The following is an 18,327-nucleotide window of genomic DNA, read 5'->3' on the forward strand; positions in this document are numbered from 1 at the left end:
CTCACCCAAAACCCTGTCTCTGAGATTTGATTCGGCACTGGTGCACAGAGGCTGAGTTTTCGGCATCATTAGGGCCTGTCCAATACCACGTCCTACCCCAGGTGCAGGTGTCCAGAGGCCATGTGCCCCAGGTGAGGCTGGGATCCTTCCCAGCCCTGGGCCTGGGCCTGGGGAATGAGTCTGGTCTGACCCATTATGGTAATTCAGCTCCACGTGCTTTGATTTTAGAATGCGTATATGATCAATTCTGGCCAATGAGATGTGAGGGAATCTCTTCTAAGAAAATTCTGGGAATAGTTTTCATATTCTTGAAAAAGAGTCACAATGAGGAAGCATTATTTCTTCCATATTTTAGACAGAGACTTTGTGGGAGATGAAGCCCTGAGTTGCTTCCGGCACCATGTGACCTCGAAGGGACAAACCCAAGTGCAAACGCTATGGAACAGCTCTACCTCTGAACTTCCTGTCTGTGAGGCAAGTTCCTTACTGCTCCTGATATTTGTAGCCCACAGCTTCCTAACCAGCATCGGGTGGCCCTGCCTGTAAGGACTGTGGAAGGTCAAGCAGAGCGGGAGTCAGTGGCAGCTGGATCTGTGATGGTAGTGTGACCCGAAACACTGGGTTCACTTCTCAGTGGATGTCATGCCAAGACATAACCAAGGCAAAGAGCATGAGAAGGAAGGACTTATTATTTGCAGCAAGTAAGGAGAACACCGGGGATTTTCCCCAAAGCAGTGTCTCCCCAACAGTAAAACAGGTGAAGTTTTTTTGTTGTTGTTTTTTTTTAATTTAATTTAATTTATTTACTTATGGCTGTGTTGGGTCTTCGTTTCTGTGCGAGGGCTTTCTCTAGTTGCGGCAAGCGGGGGCCACTCTTCATCGCGGTGCACGGGCCTCTCACTGTCGCGGCCTCTCTTGTTGCGGAGCACAGGCTCCAGACGCGCAGGCTCAGTAGTTGTGGCTCACGGGCCCAGTTGCTCTGCAGCATGTGGGATCTTCCCAGACCAGGGCTCGAACCCGTGTCCCCTGCATTGGCAGGCAGACTCTCAACCACTGCGCCACCAGGGAAGCCCAAAACAGGTGAAGTTTTAAGCTGAGGGTATGTGCGTATTCATGGAGGGGCTTGGGTGGCTGACAGAGGCCAAGCTTCACTTGATTGAAGTCACAAGGGTCAGAAAAGGTCAACGTCATCCTCACTTAGGTTCCAGTTGATCTCGTGGTGGAGCGCTTCAGGCTAATCTTTACCATTGAAACAGAATGGGGAGTCTTTGCAACTGATGTATTATCTTTGCTATTGTTACTTCTCTTGCCTGATAACAAGCGCTGCATCCCTGCATTCTTTTGTTACCTTAGATTGTTAATTACTGAGACCTGTTCAAGGACACTCATGGTGGCCAGGCTTAGCTCCCCAAATGACTTGGGCCCAAAATGGCTTCTCTTTCTGTCCTACTTTCTCTGCTTACATAACCAGTTAAGGTGAAGCACGGCATCGGATGGCCCTGCCGGTAAGGACTGTACAAGGTCAAGCAGAGCAGCAACCGGTGGCAGCTGGATCTGTGATGCTAGTTGCTGTAATAGACAAGCCCGGAAGTCTCAGTTTTTGTACACAATATTTCTCACTGTGTCACTGTCACTGCACAGTCAGTCCTGACAAGGTGGCCTTTCCCGTGCTCCTTCAGACACCCGAGATCCTTAGTTCCTTCCTCTGGGTCCTTGGGGTTCTACCCATTTAGCTGGTGAGGAAAACACACCTGCTTCTTAAACACACGGCTACCAGGAGACTAGTTGGGCAGCCATTCAAGCAACAACTGCTTCCTCCGGGAAGGGAGCAGACCTCTGACCATCAGCGGGTGTCCTCTGCCACAGCTACTGTGGTGGGTGAAGAGGATCTGAGCTGGCCTAGAAGGAAGGAGGGACCTAGTGAGGAAGAGAGGGAGGGTCTTTCAGTGGGTAGTGCTGGGCCCAGTAAAGAGCTGATTGGAAGGAGACCCGATTGGGGTAGGGCCTGCATTTGGGGTGGAGAGGTATGTGCATTTGGGTAGAAAGAAAGAGACCAGATTATAGTGCCCTGAATGTGTCAGTCTGCTTTGTTTTGTGTTTGGAACTCTTATGCAGATGGGCTCTACCTGTAACAGGGAAGAGCCAAATCAGACTACACGTTGGATCTGTTTCTTTTACTTTAACCTTTGCTTTCCGCTGCTTTTGCTCACTGAAAGGATACTGTCTCTACATAATGGCCTGCCTCGGGGAACCCCGCCCCTCTGCCTGAATGTTAAACCAAAGTGCCTTTGTTTAGGGAAACATCCCGACCCTGTCCCGCTGTGGATGGCTGCAAGAAAGAAGAAATTAACACACCCCCTCCCTGAGGCTGGCCATTCCAGGGGATATTTGCAAAACTTATGACCTTTTTACTTCCTCATCTCCTCCCTCTCTCTGTGCTATAAAAGAAACTGCCATCCAGACCCTGATAAGATGGTTATTTTGAGACTTTAGGCTGCCAATTCACTGGCCTGTCATGTAGGGAGCAGAGTGAGCTTGGACTCAGTAACATATCTGCGACCTCACTGCTAATCACTGGGTTCTGGGATGAATCCCACAGTATCCCATGGCATGGATAAAGGAATGAGCTTTATTTATTTATTGGGGGGTGGGGGGGGGGACAGGAAATATTGACAAGCCCAGGGTCAGCGAGACCAAGTTGGCATGTTTCAGGGAAGAGCCCCTGGCCCTTTTTGTAGGGCAAATTCTAAAGCACCCTTGTTAGTGAAGACCATGTTTACCCCAAGTTCGTGTGCCTGACGCACCGTGAGGCCAAACATACCAAAACGTCGGAGTTTGGAGCAGAGAAAGGTGTATTGCAGTGCCATGCAAGGGGACGGGTGGCTCATGCCTAAGAAGCCCCGAGCTCTCCGAAGGTTTTCGGCAAAGCCTTTTTAAAACCCAGGTGAGGGAGGGGGCGTCACAGGGTATGTGATCCGCTTGTGCACAGTTCTCTGATTGGCTGATGGTGAGGTAGCAGGGCGGTGTCACAGGGGTTCACACGATCAGTCCTTGGGCTCCAGGAGGCCTGGGGCTACACGCTCACGGTCATCTGGTACTTAACATCTTCCGTCTGGTGGGGGGTTTCACATCTGCAAAACAACTCAGGAAATGTGCATCAAATACTGTTACATAGGTCCTTTAGAGGGGAGCTAAAGCAGAGGGTACGGGGAGGCCTGTCCCGGGAAGACCCCGTCCCGGGAAGACCCCATAGGGTCCTGCTCGGTTACAGAGCCGCAAGTTGCTTGGGGTCAGCCAGCCTGGGTTTCGGTGCTTGACGGGCACTGGGAACAGCCCAGCACCTGGAGACCTCGGCCTAGGACGCGGCTGTTCCCTGTAAGCTGTGGGAAGCTGAGCGTGGGGCAGCCCCTCCCGCTCAGAGCAGGGAATCCCAGAGCCGCTTTCAGACAGCCCTGCTCCTGGCAGAGCCGGGCCTGAGGATTTTGTAATCTTCGAGGAGGTGAAGTTCCAACATTCTCATGTTACCTTACCTTCGATGTAGCCTCGTGGGAGGAGTCAGAGCCCCGGGATTCAAAATAACAAATCCATCAGTGCGTGTCTGCTATGTGGCAGGCACCTTATATTTGCACTTAGTAGGTTAGCAGGGCCCGTGGGCTGCAGTGTCACAGCGACTCTGCCTTGTTCCTAACTTGTGCTCCGTGGGGCAGTTCTCCCTGGCCCAGCAGTGATGTGCAGTCCCAACACTTCCCTGATGACTTTTAGGATAAGGTCTACAGCAGCTTCGAGTTGCAAAACAGCCTTCATTCCAGAATGACAAGGTTCAGTCTCAGATAATAGCCACAGCTTCCAATTATAGTCAAAGTTATGACCGTTTTCTTTGGGCCTCGAGGGACCTGCCCCTGGTGGAGGGGCGTGGCTCACCCCTGCTCTCCTAAGTGCTTTTTCTGAGTTCCCAGTCGGTGAAGGTTCAGGAATCCTACGCCAAGGATCAGAGGTGTAGGATGTGGTACTCCCAAAATCAGCTTCTTGGCAGCCGGCAGAGGTACCAGCAGCAGCGGGGACGTGGTCCCTCCTCAGAGTCTGTCCCAGCTCTCAGGGCCCCTCTTCTGAGCTTCTAGGGCCCCGGGAACCCCACGTCTGCTCTCTGTTCCCCTAGCCCTAGGGTTGGTGGCTGTTTCCCGTGGTTATTATTATTGTTTTATTGGGGTATAGTTGCTTTACAATGTTGGGTTAGTGAATCAGCTGTACTTATACCTTTATCCCCTTTTTTGGATTTCCTTCCCATTTAGGTCACCACAGAGCATTAAGTAGAGTTCTGTGTGCTCTACAGTATGTTCCCATCAGTTATCTATTTTATACATAGTATTAATAGTGAATATATGTCAATCCCAGTCTCCCAGTTCATCCCACCCCTCCCCTTTCCCCCTTGGTTTCCATACATTTGTTCTCTACGTCTGTGTCTCTATTTCTACCTTGCAAACAGGTTCATCTGTACCATTTCTAGATTCCACATATATGCGTTAATATATGGTATTTGTTTTTCTCTTTCTGACTTACTTCACTCTGACAGTCTCTAGGTCCATTCATGTCTCTACAAATGACCCAATTTCATTCCTTTTTACAGCTGAGTAATATTCCATTGCATATATGTACCACATCTTCTTTATCCGTTCATCTGTCGATGGACATTTGGGTTGTTTCCATGTCCTGCCTATTGTAAATAGTGCTGCAATGAACAAAACTACAATGAGATATCACCTCACACTGGTCAGAATGGCCATCATCAAAAAATCTACAAACAACAAATGCCGGAGAGGGTGTGGAAAAAAGGGGACCCTCGTACTGTTGGTGGGAATGTAAATTGATACAGCCACTATGGAGAACAGTATGGAGGTTCCTTAAAAAACTAAAAATAGGGCTTCCCTGGTGGCGCAGTGGTTGAGAATCTGCTTGTCAATGCAGGGGACATGGGTTCGAGCCCTGGTCCGGGAAGATCCCACATGCCGTGGAGCAACTAAGCCCGTGCACCACAACTACTGAGCCTGCGTGTCTGGAGCCTGTGCTCCGCAACAAGAAAAAGGCTGCGATAGAGGCCCGCACACCGCGATGAAGAGTGGCCCCCACTTCACGCAACTAGAGAAAGCCCTCGCACAGAAACGAAGACCCAACACAGCCAAAAATAAATAAATAAATAAATAAAAATGAAAAAACAAAAAAACAAAAAAACTAAAAATAGAATTACCATATGACCCAGCAATCCCACTACTGGGCATATACCCTGAGAAAACCATAATTCAAAAAGACACATGTACCCGTGGTTATTATTTCTGCATTCCCTCCATTCTCTTTTTGATTTTTCAGTCCTCCAAAACTTGTTTAACCAATTCCCCATATTAAATTCTCTCTGATGAATTACCTATTTTGGATTCTGTCTTCTTGACCAGACCGTGATTATATACTGGTTATTTAACAATTTCCAACCCACCACAATTGAAAGCAGATGTAAATTACACTGAATATAACAACCAGTTATTTATGAAGGAAATGATGAAATATTTGCTTATGTCAGCCAGGGTTTGATAAAATACTACTCTCCAGGGGAGAGAGATTTGTACTTAACTGAATTGCTATGACCTTTCTTCTCTGCCTTTGCTTTACACCAAAAGTTGCCCAGAATGTCATTCATGGACCAAACTATGAACTGGACAAGAGCTGACGCCAAGTTTCAAAACGGCTTAAGCCACGCCCCCACCCCGTTACTATAGCGACCCACAGGTCAGAGATGTTATCTGTAGGGATAGTTAAGGAGTCAAAAGATAATTGAAGGCAGGTTACAAGCAGAGGGTTTTTGTTTTTTTTTTTTTAACAATTTGTTCCCTTACCTGCTGCTCTGTAAGACAAGCTCAAGAATTTCTGTTAGTCACCAGTTTCTGTTAACCCTGTGGGATATGGTTTCCTTTTCCAGAATGTCATGTAGTTGGAATCACACAGTTGGTAGCCTTTTCGGATTGGCTTCTTTCACTTGGTAATATGCATTTAAGTTTCCTCCAGGTCCTTCTGCAGCTTGATAGCTCATTTCTTTTTAATACTTTTAATTTCCAAAACTACCCCAGAGATATGTTTTATCAGCTCCAACTTAAACATGAAGAAACCAAGGCCAAGGACCATGTTTGCTGAATGCCAGGGACAGGTCTTTTGAATGTACATCTGTTCCAGTGTCTCTGCCCTGTGGGGGACCAGAATTTGTCACCTCCAAATGTGTCTCTTTGGCATGTTAATTTTTTTAAGCGGGTTATTTTCTAAGAAACAGGAGACCTGAAAGAAACTCTGCAAACCAAGGAGGAGTCACCCTTGTGTAAGAAACACTGACATTTATTTTTTTTTTTATTTTTCATTTTTAATAAGAATTTTCTTTTTCTATTTATTTATTTATTTATTTATTTATTTATGGCTGTGTTGGGTCTTCGTTTCTGTGCGAGGGCTTTCTCTAGTTGCGGCAAGCGGGGGCCACTCCTCATCGCGGTGCGCGGGCCTCTCACTATCGAGGCCTCTCTTGTTGCGGAGCACAGGCTCCAGACGCGCAGGCTCAGTAATTGTGGCTCACGGGCCTAGTTGCTCCGCGGCATGTGGGATCTTCCCAGACCAGGGCTCGAACCCGTGTCCCATACATTGGCAGGCAGACTCTCAACCACTGCGCCACCAGGGAAGCCCAACACTGACATTTATAAGGGAAATCTCCATTTCTAAGATGTCTTTCTTGTTGTACCAGGAAGAGAATGACCAGATCTCTAGAAACTCTAGAAACATCATTGGAGAAGCAATGACTTTAAAGTGAATCACAGGGGCTTCCCTGGTGGCGGAATGGTTAAGAATCCGCCTGCCAATGCAGGGGACACGGGTTCGAGCCCTTGTCTGGGAAGATCCCACATGCCGCGGAGCAACTAAGCCTGTGTGCCACAACTACTGAGCCCGCGAGCCACAACTACTGAAGCCCCTGTGCTCTAGAGCCTGTGCTCCACAACAAGAGAAGCCACTGCAATGAGAAGGCCGTGCACCGCAACGAAGAGTAGCCCCCGCTCGCTGCAACTAGAGAAAGCCCGCGCGCAGCAATGAAGACCCAAAGCAGCCAAAAAGATAAATAAATAAATAAATAAATAAATAAATAAATAAATAAGTAAACCGCATCACAACCTTACCCTTGTTTGCGGGCTTTTCCTGGTCACCCCCCCTAACTGGCTCTCCCCGCCCTCCTCATGCTCTTTTGTCTTCTGCTGAGGGTGGTATATAAGGTGAGGCTTACTCAGGTTTCCATCTCCCATGTAGGCGGGTTAGACACTTTTGTTTGATTTTCTCCTGTTAATCTGTCTCATATCAATTTAATTCTTACATCAGCCAGAGGAGCCTGGAGGGTAGAGGAAAATGTCTTCCTCCCCTACAGCCCCTCCCCCATGGCTGTGGGTCCTCTCTAGGCCGGCTTGGGCTTTGTGGTCCTGGGCAAGTCCCTGCCTTGTTTTTTTTTAAATTTTACTTATTTATTTATTTATTTTTGGCTGCTTTGGGTCTTTGTTGCCCTGCGCCGGCTTTCTTGAGTTGAGGTGAGCGGGGGCTACTCTTCGTCGTGGTGCGTGGGCTTCTCATTGCGGTGGCTTCTCTTGTTGCGGAGCACGGGCTCTAGGCGTGCGGGCTTCAGTAGTTGTGGCACGCAGGCTCAGCAGTTGTGGCTCACAGGCTCTAGAGCACAGGCTCAGTAGTTGTGGCACACGGGCTTAGTTGCTCCGCGGCATGTGGGATCTTCCTGGACCAGGGCTCGAACCGTGTCCCCTGCATTGGCAGGCAGATTCTTAACCACTGCGCCACGAGAGAAGTCCCATGCCTCTTTGCCTCTTGATTTCCCCATGTGTTGAGAATGTAGAATAATCCACGTGTCTCCCTTTCGATTGAAAGGAAAAATGCACAACCTAAAAGTTGAGAATTATGTTTTATTTGGTGGATTTTCTGAGGACTTAAGCTCAGAAGACAGCCTCTCAGGTAGCTCTGAGGGACTCTGAAGAGGTAAGGGGGGAGCCAGGATACACAGGAGTTTCTGCAAAAAAACCCAGGTAGTTGGAACATCAAAAATTACTGTTGGACTTCCCTGGCGGTCCAGTGGTTAGAACTCTGTACTTCCACTGCAGTGGGCACGGGTTCCATCCCTGATCAGGGAATTAAGATCCAGCATGCCATGCGGTGCAGCCAAAAAAAAAAAAAAAAAAAAAAGCTTACTGTTAATTAAAGAAAAACCGCCAGACATCTCAAGTTAATGAATTTAGTGCTTTTCTATGTATGGGAAGATGCAAGAGTCTGGGTTCAGTGAAATCCATCCCTTTGATATGCACCTTAACTATCTATGGCCAGTATATATCTAGGGCCTGCTTTTCTCCATCCTGAATCCCCTCTGGTTACAGGGGCCGCTGCAGTGGCTGATGGCTTGGCGGCCACAACATCCTTTGTTTACTGATATAGCAGGCAACATTTTTCATCCACAGGGAAAAATGAAGACTATAGCCTGGGAGACAGCCTCTCAGGTAGCTCTGAGGAAATGCTCCAAAGAGGTAGGGGGCAGGTCAGTACATGTATGATTTTAGTGAAGGGAGATCCATGCAGTGAAGCCCACATTTTGGCAGAAGGTTGCTGCTAGTCACGAGGGACAGATATCTCTGTTAATGATTTTAGTGCTTTTCTAGATATGAGAAGATGCAAGAAATTGGGCTCATAAGATCTTCTCCTGAAAATATCTAACTATCTGAAGGCCTATTCTGCCAGTTTTTCCCAGAGCACAGAGACCCTCATTCCTGATCTCCACCCTGGACACCTTTCAGGATGTGTTGAAGGTCAGTGGCTGCAGTGGCTCGCGACTTCATCCTTGTAGAACCAGATGGTGAGCGATAATTTTTAGCTGGCATCCCTGACTCCCAGGGCAGTACTGAGGGTCAGCTGGACAGCCCAAATTCTGCTGAGATCTGTGGGTCCTTGCAGGGGGTGTTAGAACAGCCCGCACTGGGTCCCTCGCTGCCTGACTTGGCCAAAAGGTCAGCTCTGCCTCCGTGGGGCATTGCAAAGTAGAGGGGATTCTTTCCTGGAATAAGATCTGATCCTGTCTGCATCGCCACAGGGGAAGCAGATGGTTTGGGGAAATCCAATTTGAAAGGACAGAAATTGAATTAGCTCTCCAGGGGTCTGCCAGCCAATGCCTGAGTGAAAACGATTACATTAGCTGCTCAGGCCTCTCCAAGCCAGCATTAAAATTGTGGGTGGGGTGGGCTGAGCCGGAGAGCAGAGAACTTAGCTTGGTGGAATAAAGTCCTAAGACTCCGATGATCCCTGGCTTGGGACCCCGGAACCTGCAGCTGACTCTGCCATTGACTTTCCACGGTTCTTAGACCCTCCCTGTAACTTCCTTTTCCCCAAGACCCACACGCATAATCCTAGCCCTCCCGGAGTGTGGTCACACTTATGTAACGAGAACATCCCTCAACAGGCTTATTTACTCTGAGTATTCCATTGAAGATCCCCTTGGGGTGTGAGTGCTATGGGGCGGGATCATCTAGGGAGGCTGTCCCAGGTGGTCCTTGAGCCAGTCAGCTCTAACCGGGAAAGGTGTCCAAGGAAGTTCTTTTTGCCTGATTTCCTGTGCTTGGGAGACGATGGGGCATCCTGAACGTGGACACTGCTCCCTTCACCATAACCCCTGGGACCAGGGATCAGTGTCCTGACAAGAGGTGCCAGTAGGGATGCTTCTTGGATAGTGCCAACTACCGTTTAGATCCGTTTTTTTGGGCTGCGTCGGGTCTTAGTTGCGGCACGCGGGGTCTTCGCTGAGGCGTGCGGGATCTTTCGTTGCAGCGTGGGCAATGATCTTTGTTGTGGCGCGTGGGCCTCTCTCTAGTTGTGAAAGGGCGCGTGGGCTCTGTAGTTACGGCACACGGGCTTAGTTGCCCCACGGCACGCGGGATCTTAGGTCCCCGACCAGGGATCGAACCCGCGTCCCCTGTATTGGAAGGTGGATTCTTTACCACTGGACCACCAGGGAAGTCCCTAGATCCTTTCTGCTAAGGGAGCTTCATTGTGAGATCAGAGAGAAGCAGAGATGCCGTATGCAGAGCTGGGATGAGCCACTGTCTCGGGCTTCTGTCAGGTCTGTTGTACAATCCAGACTAGAAGCACAGAAACACAGAAGTCATGGTGTGACTGCTGAGATGCTGAATATCCTCCCCCAAACTCCCATTATTTAAGGGTTGGGATGCTCTTTGCATCTTTGTTACCCGAAAAATGGGTTCTCTTCTTGGTGGGTGTCGAGTCAAAAGACTCAACCAAGCCAAAGAGTGGGAAAAGGAAGGATTTATTACTTGCAGCAAGTAAGGAGAACACCGGGGGTCTTTCCCAAAGCAGGGTCCTTTCCCAAACAGCAAAATTGGGGAAGATTTAAGCTAAGGGTCCATGCATATTCAGGAAGGGGTTTGAGTTGAGGAGAATTCAGCCTATTGGGGCAAAGGTGGACAGAGTCCCAGCTTTAGTTGATTGAAATCCTAGGGTCAGAAAAGGTCAACATCTGGGAGTTCCCTGGTGGCCTAGTGGTTAGGATTCTGGGCTTTCACTGCTGTGTCCCGGATTCAATACCTGGCTGGGGAACTGAGATCCCGCAAGACGCACGGTGCGGCCAAAAAGTAAAAAAAAGAAGGTCAAGATCATCATTCCGATCTCCACCTGTGTTGGGGCCTTAATTCAGAGGTATGTATCAGACTGTTATGCTCCTTGGGGAGGAACTAGGACCCTGTTTTATGGCTGAACTATTGTTTCTTGACTGCTTTTCTTGTGTTTTTTGTTCCCTTAAGATCATTGATTACTGAGACCTGTTCGAGGGCAAGCACTGTGGCCAGGCTTAGATCACAAAATGGCTTAGGCCAAAGACGGCTTCTCTGATGTCAAGAAAACCATGCCTGGTTCTCTTCCTCTGGGGACCCCCTACCCTATCTGCTCACATCTTGAACAGCCCAACCATGGCACTGAATATGGAAAAAACACACAACGATTTCAGAGATAAAGCATTATTTTGAAATTTTTTGGGGTTGTCCATGGAAATATTCACCATTCCTGTTACTTTAATCTTTACCAGAGGTCCTCCCCTCGCCCTTGCTCCCACCCCTGCACCCCAAGTGAAAAAAAAAATAGAGAGAGCACTGGTTTCGTGAGTATTCGCTGGGAGACCTACGTCTTTATGAGATCTCTAAGATGCAAGGGATGTAGGAGTTCCTCAAGTCCCCATCTCCAGGCTCTCCGGCTCCCCCACCGCTCCCCATAGCCCAGGGTCCACTGCTCTATTAAGACAGCCCTGGTTTCAGGGAGTTTTCTTGGCATTATGCCAAAATCTGTTGCCTGTGAGTTCCACCCACAAACTCTCGCTGTGGCCCCGGGGACGGCATATACCCCTGTTCCACCTTATAGTTCTCTAGATACTTGCAAACGAAGTTTGCTGTGTTGTTGGTTCCCCATCCTTGCCCAGGTTCGAATCCCCTGGTCCCTCACTCTCTTCTTGGAAGATAGGGTTCTAGGTCTGCCCCCTCCAGGTCTCTGGAGTTGGCCACCTTCCTTTTTGAGGAGGCCCCAGACCGGGGCATCGTACTGCTCTGGGGCCTGACTGCTGCATCCGTGGCTTTATTTTCTCCCTCCATCTGGACACCTGCCTCTCTGGATGGAGCCCAGGACAGCCTTACTTCACAGATTTGGCTTCTGTTAGGTTTGTGATAAGCTACATTTTCATGTCTTTTTCCATATGATATTGTTTTCTATCTTGTATTTATGGAATTGAGGTCTTCCAATCCAAAGGTGTTCCAGTATGTTTCTGTTAAATTTCCTCCTGCGATATTAATCCTGGGAGGTACCACTGTGTAAAATGTGCAATAAGACCAAAAAAGTACAGACCTGGATTCCAATCTGTATCTAGTATATTAACTGGATGATCTTGGGACAAATATGTAACTTCTCTGAACCTCAAGTTCTCCAGCTGTAAGATGGAATAAAACACATCTGGGAGTTCCCAGGAGGTCCAGTGGTTAGGACTTGGCGCTTTCACTGCCAGGGCCCAGGTTCAATCCCTGGTTGGGGAACTAAGATCCCGCAAGCCGTGTGGCACGGTCACAAAAAACCAAACCAAAGCCAACATCAGCGAGACACTCACATCTCATTTGCCCCTTTTCCGCTTTCACTATAGATTGGAAAAACTAGATACTCATGTTCTCAGCTTCCTTTATAGCTCTGAGTACCCATGTGTCAGATTTTGGCTAATGATTCACAAATGGAAGTTGGCTTTCAGTGTGTTGGGAGAAGCTTTTGCATTTTAGATAGAAAGGGTAGTTGTATGGAGCATTTGCTCTCCTCCCCTACTTCCTGCTGTGAATGTAGAGATGTTTGGAGTTGTGGCAGCTACCTTGTGACCATGGGGGACAAGCCAAGAGAATCACAGCGATGCCATTGTTGACAGTGCCTTGCTACTAAATCAACACCTGTGGTTGCCTCTGGACTTAACATATGGGGAATAAACACTATTATCCAACCAGCCAAACATGTGCTTAACTTACTCAGCTCCTTGAAGTGTAAGGATCAGGAACTCTGCTAAACGTATTATACTGGTTGCTTGATCTCATTTACTGATTATTTATTCCTGTTAAGATATATCCTTTGGGTGTTATAATCCATTATTCTAGACCCTGAGATCTCTTTGAACTATAGTTTGTTACCCAAGTTACTGGATAGTTCTCAGAGCTTTGTGAAACCTACAGTGTTTAATAATATTCCAAGTTATCATTAACAACATTGACCAAGGTAGGGCAAAGCAGGGCCCTGTAGCTCCCCAGTGGAGCCCTCTGCCCTTGTATGGGGGCGGGATTCACCCAGCTATGGATCTGCCTACTTGTGCTGTTTAAGTCCACTCATACTTTTCCATCTTGTGCCCAAGAAGCTCATAAGATGCCCTAGCCTGTCAGTGAAATAAAAATTCACTGTACCCCTGGAGCGTCCTAATGCACTAGTTAAAACCTCCTTCCCGGGGTAGGGAAACAACAGAGGCCTGGAACGAGTGCTGAGATACAGGGGGGGGTCTTGGCTCCACCCTTGCACCACTTGACTCTACTCTGGAGGATGAGGGATGTGGAGAGGTGGGCCCTTGTGAGGAGAGTGCCAGGAGTGTGGGGATCTTAAAGCACTTTCTGTCCTCGAAGGGCACCAGGTGAAGTAATAACCTTTTACTATCCAGCTGTCTCTATTCATATTTGTTGCCCTTGGGCTGCATTTCACAGTTGAACCAAGAGGCCAACATACCAGCTATATCCTCTTTTGCTCAAGGAGATTCTTTCTGGACCCACAGCTATTGTTGCTATTGGCTGTCTATTGCCCTTTTGTAACCTAAAACTTCCTGAAGGCCTTTGCTCCCAAAGCCCCCCAGGTCCTGAGAGCTCTGGGCCATCTTGGTTTCCCCTCTGCTGCAGAGCTTCCCCAGGTCCTGGTGGCCAGCAGTCAGGGCAAGCTCGTCCCGGCTGGACGGAGGGCGGCGAGCGCGGACCAGCTGGCTGCTTCCCGGGTGCCTCCCAGCTCTCACGATCCCTCCCCTCCCTCCCCTCCCAGTCCTGGGCCCGGCCTGCAGGTCGGAGGGTGGCCGAGTCCTTATGACATGTGCTGATCCCCCCACCTGACAGCTGACTGGTCAGGGGTAGATATTCCACTGCAACTGGGTCAGGCTTTCTCTCCTAAAAACTTCGAGTGGGGCTGGTGGTGGTTGTCTCTGTGTAAGCCTGGGAGCTGAACACCTGCTCTCTTTCCACGCCTCGTAGACTGAGTAGCAGACACAATTGGTATCTTTGGAGAGCAAAACACAGCACCCAGAAGAAGAGAGCTGCAGGAGTGCCCGGTCCGTGGTTCCAGGATCTTCTACAGCTTAGCTGTGTTTCCATGTTTGGGTTCCATGAGATACTACCTGTGTTGGTTTTTTTTTAAATTAATTAATTAATTTATTTTTGGCTGTGTTGGGTCTTCGTTTCTGTGCGAGGGCTTTCTCTAGTTGTGGCAAGCGGGGGCCACTCTTCATCGCGGTGCGCGGGCCTCTCACCGTCACGGCCTCTCTTGTTGCGGAGCACAAGCTCCAGACGCGCAGGCTCAGTAGTTGTGGCTCACGGGCCCAGTTGCTCCGTGGCATGTGGGATCTTCCCAGACCAGGGCTCGAACCTGTGTCCCCTGCATCGGCAGGCAGATTCTCAACCACTGCGCCACCAGGGAAGCCCCTACTACCTATGTTCTTAATAAACTGTTCGCTTTCGCTGAAGCTAGCCAGGTGGTCCATCATTTATGACAAACGGAAAGACAGGGCATAACTCTGAGGTATTCCTCAGTTTACGTAGCAGCAATCTGTTTTGCTGACTCCACTCTCTCCAGCAAAGAAGCCAGGACTGGGAAGTGTGTACATGGGACCTGCTTTTCCTAGAGGGAGCTGGCAGTCACGAGCAGGGTGGATATTACCTGGTTTTTATTTTTTTGGCATGTGGGATCTTGGTTCCCTGACCAGGTATTGAGCCCGTGGCCCCTGCAGTGGAAGCACAGAGTCCAAACCACTGGACGGCCAGGGAAGTACCCAGGGTGGATATTACCATTAATCAGGGATTGTGATGCCGTGAATTAAGACAGTCTCCTTCACTGTGAGAGAAAACAAACGATTGACCTGTTATTTCCACAACTGAAATAGTAGTTAGCCTTCAAGTGCTCAAATTAGTAAGGGACTGAGGCCACAGAACAGCAGAGAGACCCAAGGACGCTAACGCAGCTTGGATTTTTTTTTTAATTGTGGTAAAATAAAGCTAGCATACAACTTACCATTTTAACCATCTTTAGGTGTACAGTTTGCTGGCACTGAGTACATTTCACAGTGTTGTGCAGCCATCATCACTATCTACTTCCACGCCTTTTTCTTTATCCCACACGGAAACTCTGCACTCATTATACAATAACTCCCCATTCTCCTTTCCCCAGCCTCTGGTTACCTCCAATCTACTTACTGTCTCTATGAATTTACCTATTCTAGGTACCTCATATAATTGGGATCGTCCAGTATTTGTTCTTTTGTGTCTGGCTTATTTTGCTTGGCATAATGTCTTCAAGGCTCATCTGTGTTGTAGCATGTGTTGGAATTTCATTTCTTTTTGAGGCAAACTAATACAGTAAGTCCCCTACACACAAACGAGTTCCATTCCAAGACGACGTTTGTAAGTCCAATCTGTTCGTATGTCCAACAAAGTTAGCCTAGGTACCCAACTAACACAATCGGCTACATACCGCTGCTTTTACACTTGCTTCCGGACATCCTGGGCTTGAAATAAAAATACTGTACTACTATACTCTATACAGTACTGTACAAAGTACACAAAAGAACAACCACTTGTAGAGGATGCACGCACGTGACAATGTACGCCAGACAAGAGAACTAACTTAGGTGACTGGACATGCGAAGGCAAGTTCGCATCTTTGAAAGTTTGCAACTTGAAGGTTTGTAGGTAGGGGACTTACTGTATTCTGTTGTATGGATCTACCACATTTTGTTTATCCCTTCATCTGCTGATGGACATTTTTCGGTTGTTGTCACCTTTTGCCTCTCGTGAATAACGCTGCTGTGAACACTGGTGTTCTGATTTTTTAATGTAATGGCGTTCAGGCCCATTTTGGTTCTCTTTTTTTAATGTTGAGAAAGAGCCCAAACTGAATCAAGGAGTGGAAGAAAGAAACAGGTTTCCTACGCTTCTGTACTTCCCCTCTTGTGGTGTTTCTCTCACTCTGTCGCAATTGCTGGCTTGATGCTCTGAACCGCTCACTAGATTGTAGACTTTCTGAGTGAAGACTGTCTCCTGCACGGTGGCTTGGTGAGGGTGATTGACAGCCCCCAGCATGCCTCTTCCTGCTCCTTTCTGGTTAGCATGGAGCACAGCCGTAGGTGGAAACAGAGCAGCAGGCATTCCGCAGCTCACACGAATTGCTGCTGCTTTGCTGGCTTACTCAGGTTCTCCACATCCCAGCCGGTGTGTGTTCGGGTCCACCGCATCGGGTCCCGGCCTCTGCAGGACCCACACCACCATCATCAAGAACAAGAACAGACGCGGATCTGTCTGTCCTCGTGGGCTCCACGTTCTCGATCTCGCCCACGTTACATCCATCTGTCCTCCCTGACTCTCTGCCCGTGGGCGTCAAGTTCCAACGTCGGAAGCAAAGATCATAGTCTTATAGAGACTGCTTAACCAGCTCCAGCGATTGTGTAAGGTCAAATCCCTGTAAAAAAAGTATTTAATATTCTGCTTCTGTTTCAACCCTGATGAGTATACCCTCATTTTTTCAACCAACAAATCCTGAGTACCTACCATGCACTAGGCAATAGGTGCTAGGTGCTGAGGGTATAGCAGGGAATAAAACAAAGTCTGGGCCATTGGGGAGCTCATGTTTACTACTGTATCCTCAAGACACATCACATTGCTGCAAGAAAGAGTCCCGGGCTAGGCTCCAGTGTTGATGTGTGAACAACGGTGAGATCTTGGATCAAAATCCCTTCATCCCTCCATGCCCTGATTTCTTCACTAGTAAAGTAGGGAGACCAACCTTCCCACCTACTTCTCATGTACGCACAGAGCAAAGAGCAGGTGAAAAACATTTGAAAAAATAAGTAGCTCTAAAAGAAATTTAGGGAAGCAAAACCCCAGAACCACTTTGGGATGTTGTCATCATCTTTTATTATGTATCAAATTGTCTTTAACATAAGTTACAACCTGATTAAACTTGATAGACATTTTTTATCTATTTAAAGACACACACAAAAATCTCTTTTATATACAATATCTTTCGCCTAGAGTCTAGCAAATATAGTACCTTTCATTGCAGGATTTCTGCTTAACATAATAAGCAAAAACAAATGACCAAAAAAAAAAATAAACCGGAGCAAACCCAAATCCCCAAATAACTACAAATATCAATATTGAATAAAGCATTAAAAACACAAACGTAGAATAACTTTTTTGTTTAGAAATGCAGAATGAATACTAAAGTTAGTGGCAAAGACAACCAAAAAAAAAAACAAAACAAAACAAAACACAGAACCCCGAGAAAATAACCAACAGTCTTCAGGGGTGAACTTTCCTGCTCACGGCTGCAGCGCTGACTCTAGACCATCTCTCGGTTCCTGCGGATTGCACAGCACAGGATCATGCTGAAGATCATGCCAAATATCTGGAAGACAGGAAGGGGTGTGAGGAATTACGTGGCTCTGCTGCGGGAAGGCGGAGGGAGAGGGGAAGACAGGAGACATGCTGGCCGCTACAAATGACAAGGAGAAGGTGCCCACGAGGCCAAATGAGGTAAAGGGTGTGAAGCAGGAGAAATGTAAGTAAGACAGTGGAGGGGCTGCTGACCGGGGGGGATTCTGAGTCTGCAGCCATCGGCCACTGCAGGCCGCACAAGCCAGCTCCCTGGGAACTCTCAAGGTGAGCATTCTTAAACTGAATGCTCCAACGCCAGCTATTCCCATAGTGTCTAGAAGGCCAATACTTTCACTTCCCTCTTTGTGTATGTCTGTGTTTTCTATTCTAGTTTTAAAGGTATTGTCATGCCTTTTACTGAAAGCTGCTTCAAGCCTTTCCTAGACGCAGAGGAGGGGTGTCAATTACCACTAAGACAGGAACCGATTCTCTCTCTGGGGGAGTCTTTGCAAGGGGCAGAGGAAGGCTGTGTCCCCTATAGAGTCTCACCACTCCCTCGTGGGGGAAGACTGGTGACCCCAGGGAACCTGGTTGGCCCCTGGTGGCTTCTGGGGGCTCCTGACATGAGAGTAGATTGTTGCAAGCTTTCAGTCTCCTTCTGGTTGTCCACCTTTGGGTGTCTTTCTGACCGTAGTGGGAGGTGAGACAGTTCACCCATGTTGCTTTTACTGAACTACTTTCGTGGGGCAAAGAAAAGCAGGTGCATGGTGAAAACATGTTCTTAAGATTATCCCGGGATCACTAACAGGTCTGGGTGACCTACATCCTTGCTGTTCCAAGTGTGGTCTGTGGACCAGACACAGTGGAATCACCTTACATTTATCCCTGCACCTTAATGGTTATGGGAATGGATTCTGGAGACACAGTGAGTTCAAATCCCAGATGCTTCACTCCTGACCTCAGAGACTTTGATCAATGTACTCAACCTCTCTGTCTCTCCGGGCCCGAGTCTGTAAAATGGGAATACGAATAGTTCCCACTTCATGGATATGGCGAGGCTTAAATTAGTCGA

The 18,327-nt window shown here is 48.1% G+C and overlaps 1 protein-coding gene across 1 annotated transcript in view; it reads right to left on the bottom strand.

Moving 5' to 3' along the window:
• Positions 1 to 16,776: 16,776 nt before the first annotated feature.
• CD9 (CD9 molecule) overlaps positions 16,777 to 18,327 on the bottom strand; it is a 35,607-nt gene continuing 34,056 nt past the window's right edge. Inside the window, exon 8 of the mRNA XM_057557183.1 lies at positions 16,777 to 17,286. Within this exon, the coding sequence (XP_057413166.1) occupies positions 17,221 to 17,286 (66 nt within the window). The 3' untranslated portion in view covers positions 16,777 to 17,220. The remainder of the gene's footprint in view (positions 17,287 to 18,327) is intronic.

Source organism: Balaenoptera acutorostrata, chromosome 11 (assembly GCF_949987535.1).
Source record: "Balaenoptera acutorostrata chromosome 11, mBalAcu1.1, whole genome shotgun sequence".
In the NCBI taxonomy this organism is placed as follows: domain Eukaryota; kingdom Metazoa; phylum Chordata; class Mammalia; order Artiodactyla; family Balaenopteridae; genus Balaenoptera; species Balaenoptera acutorostrata.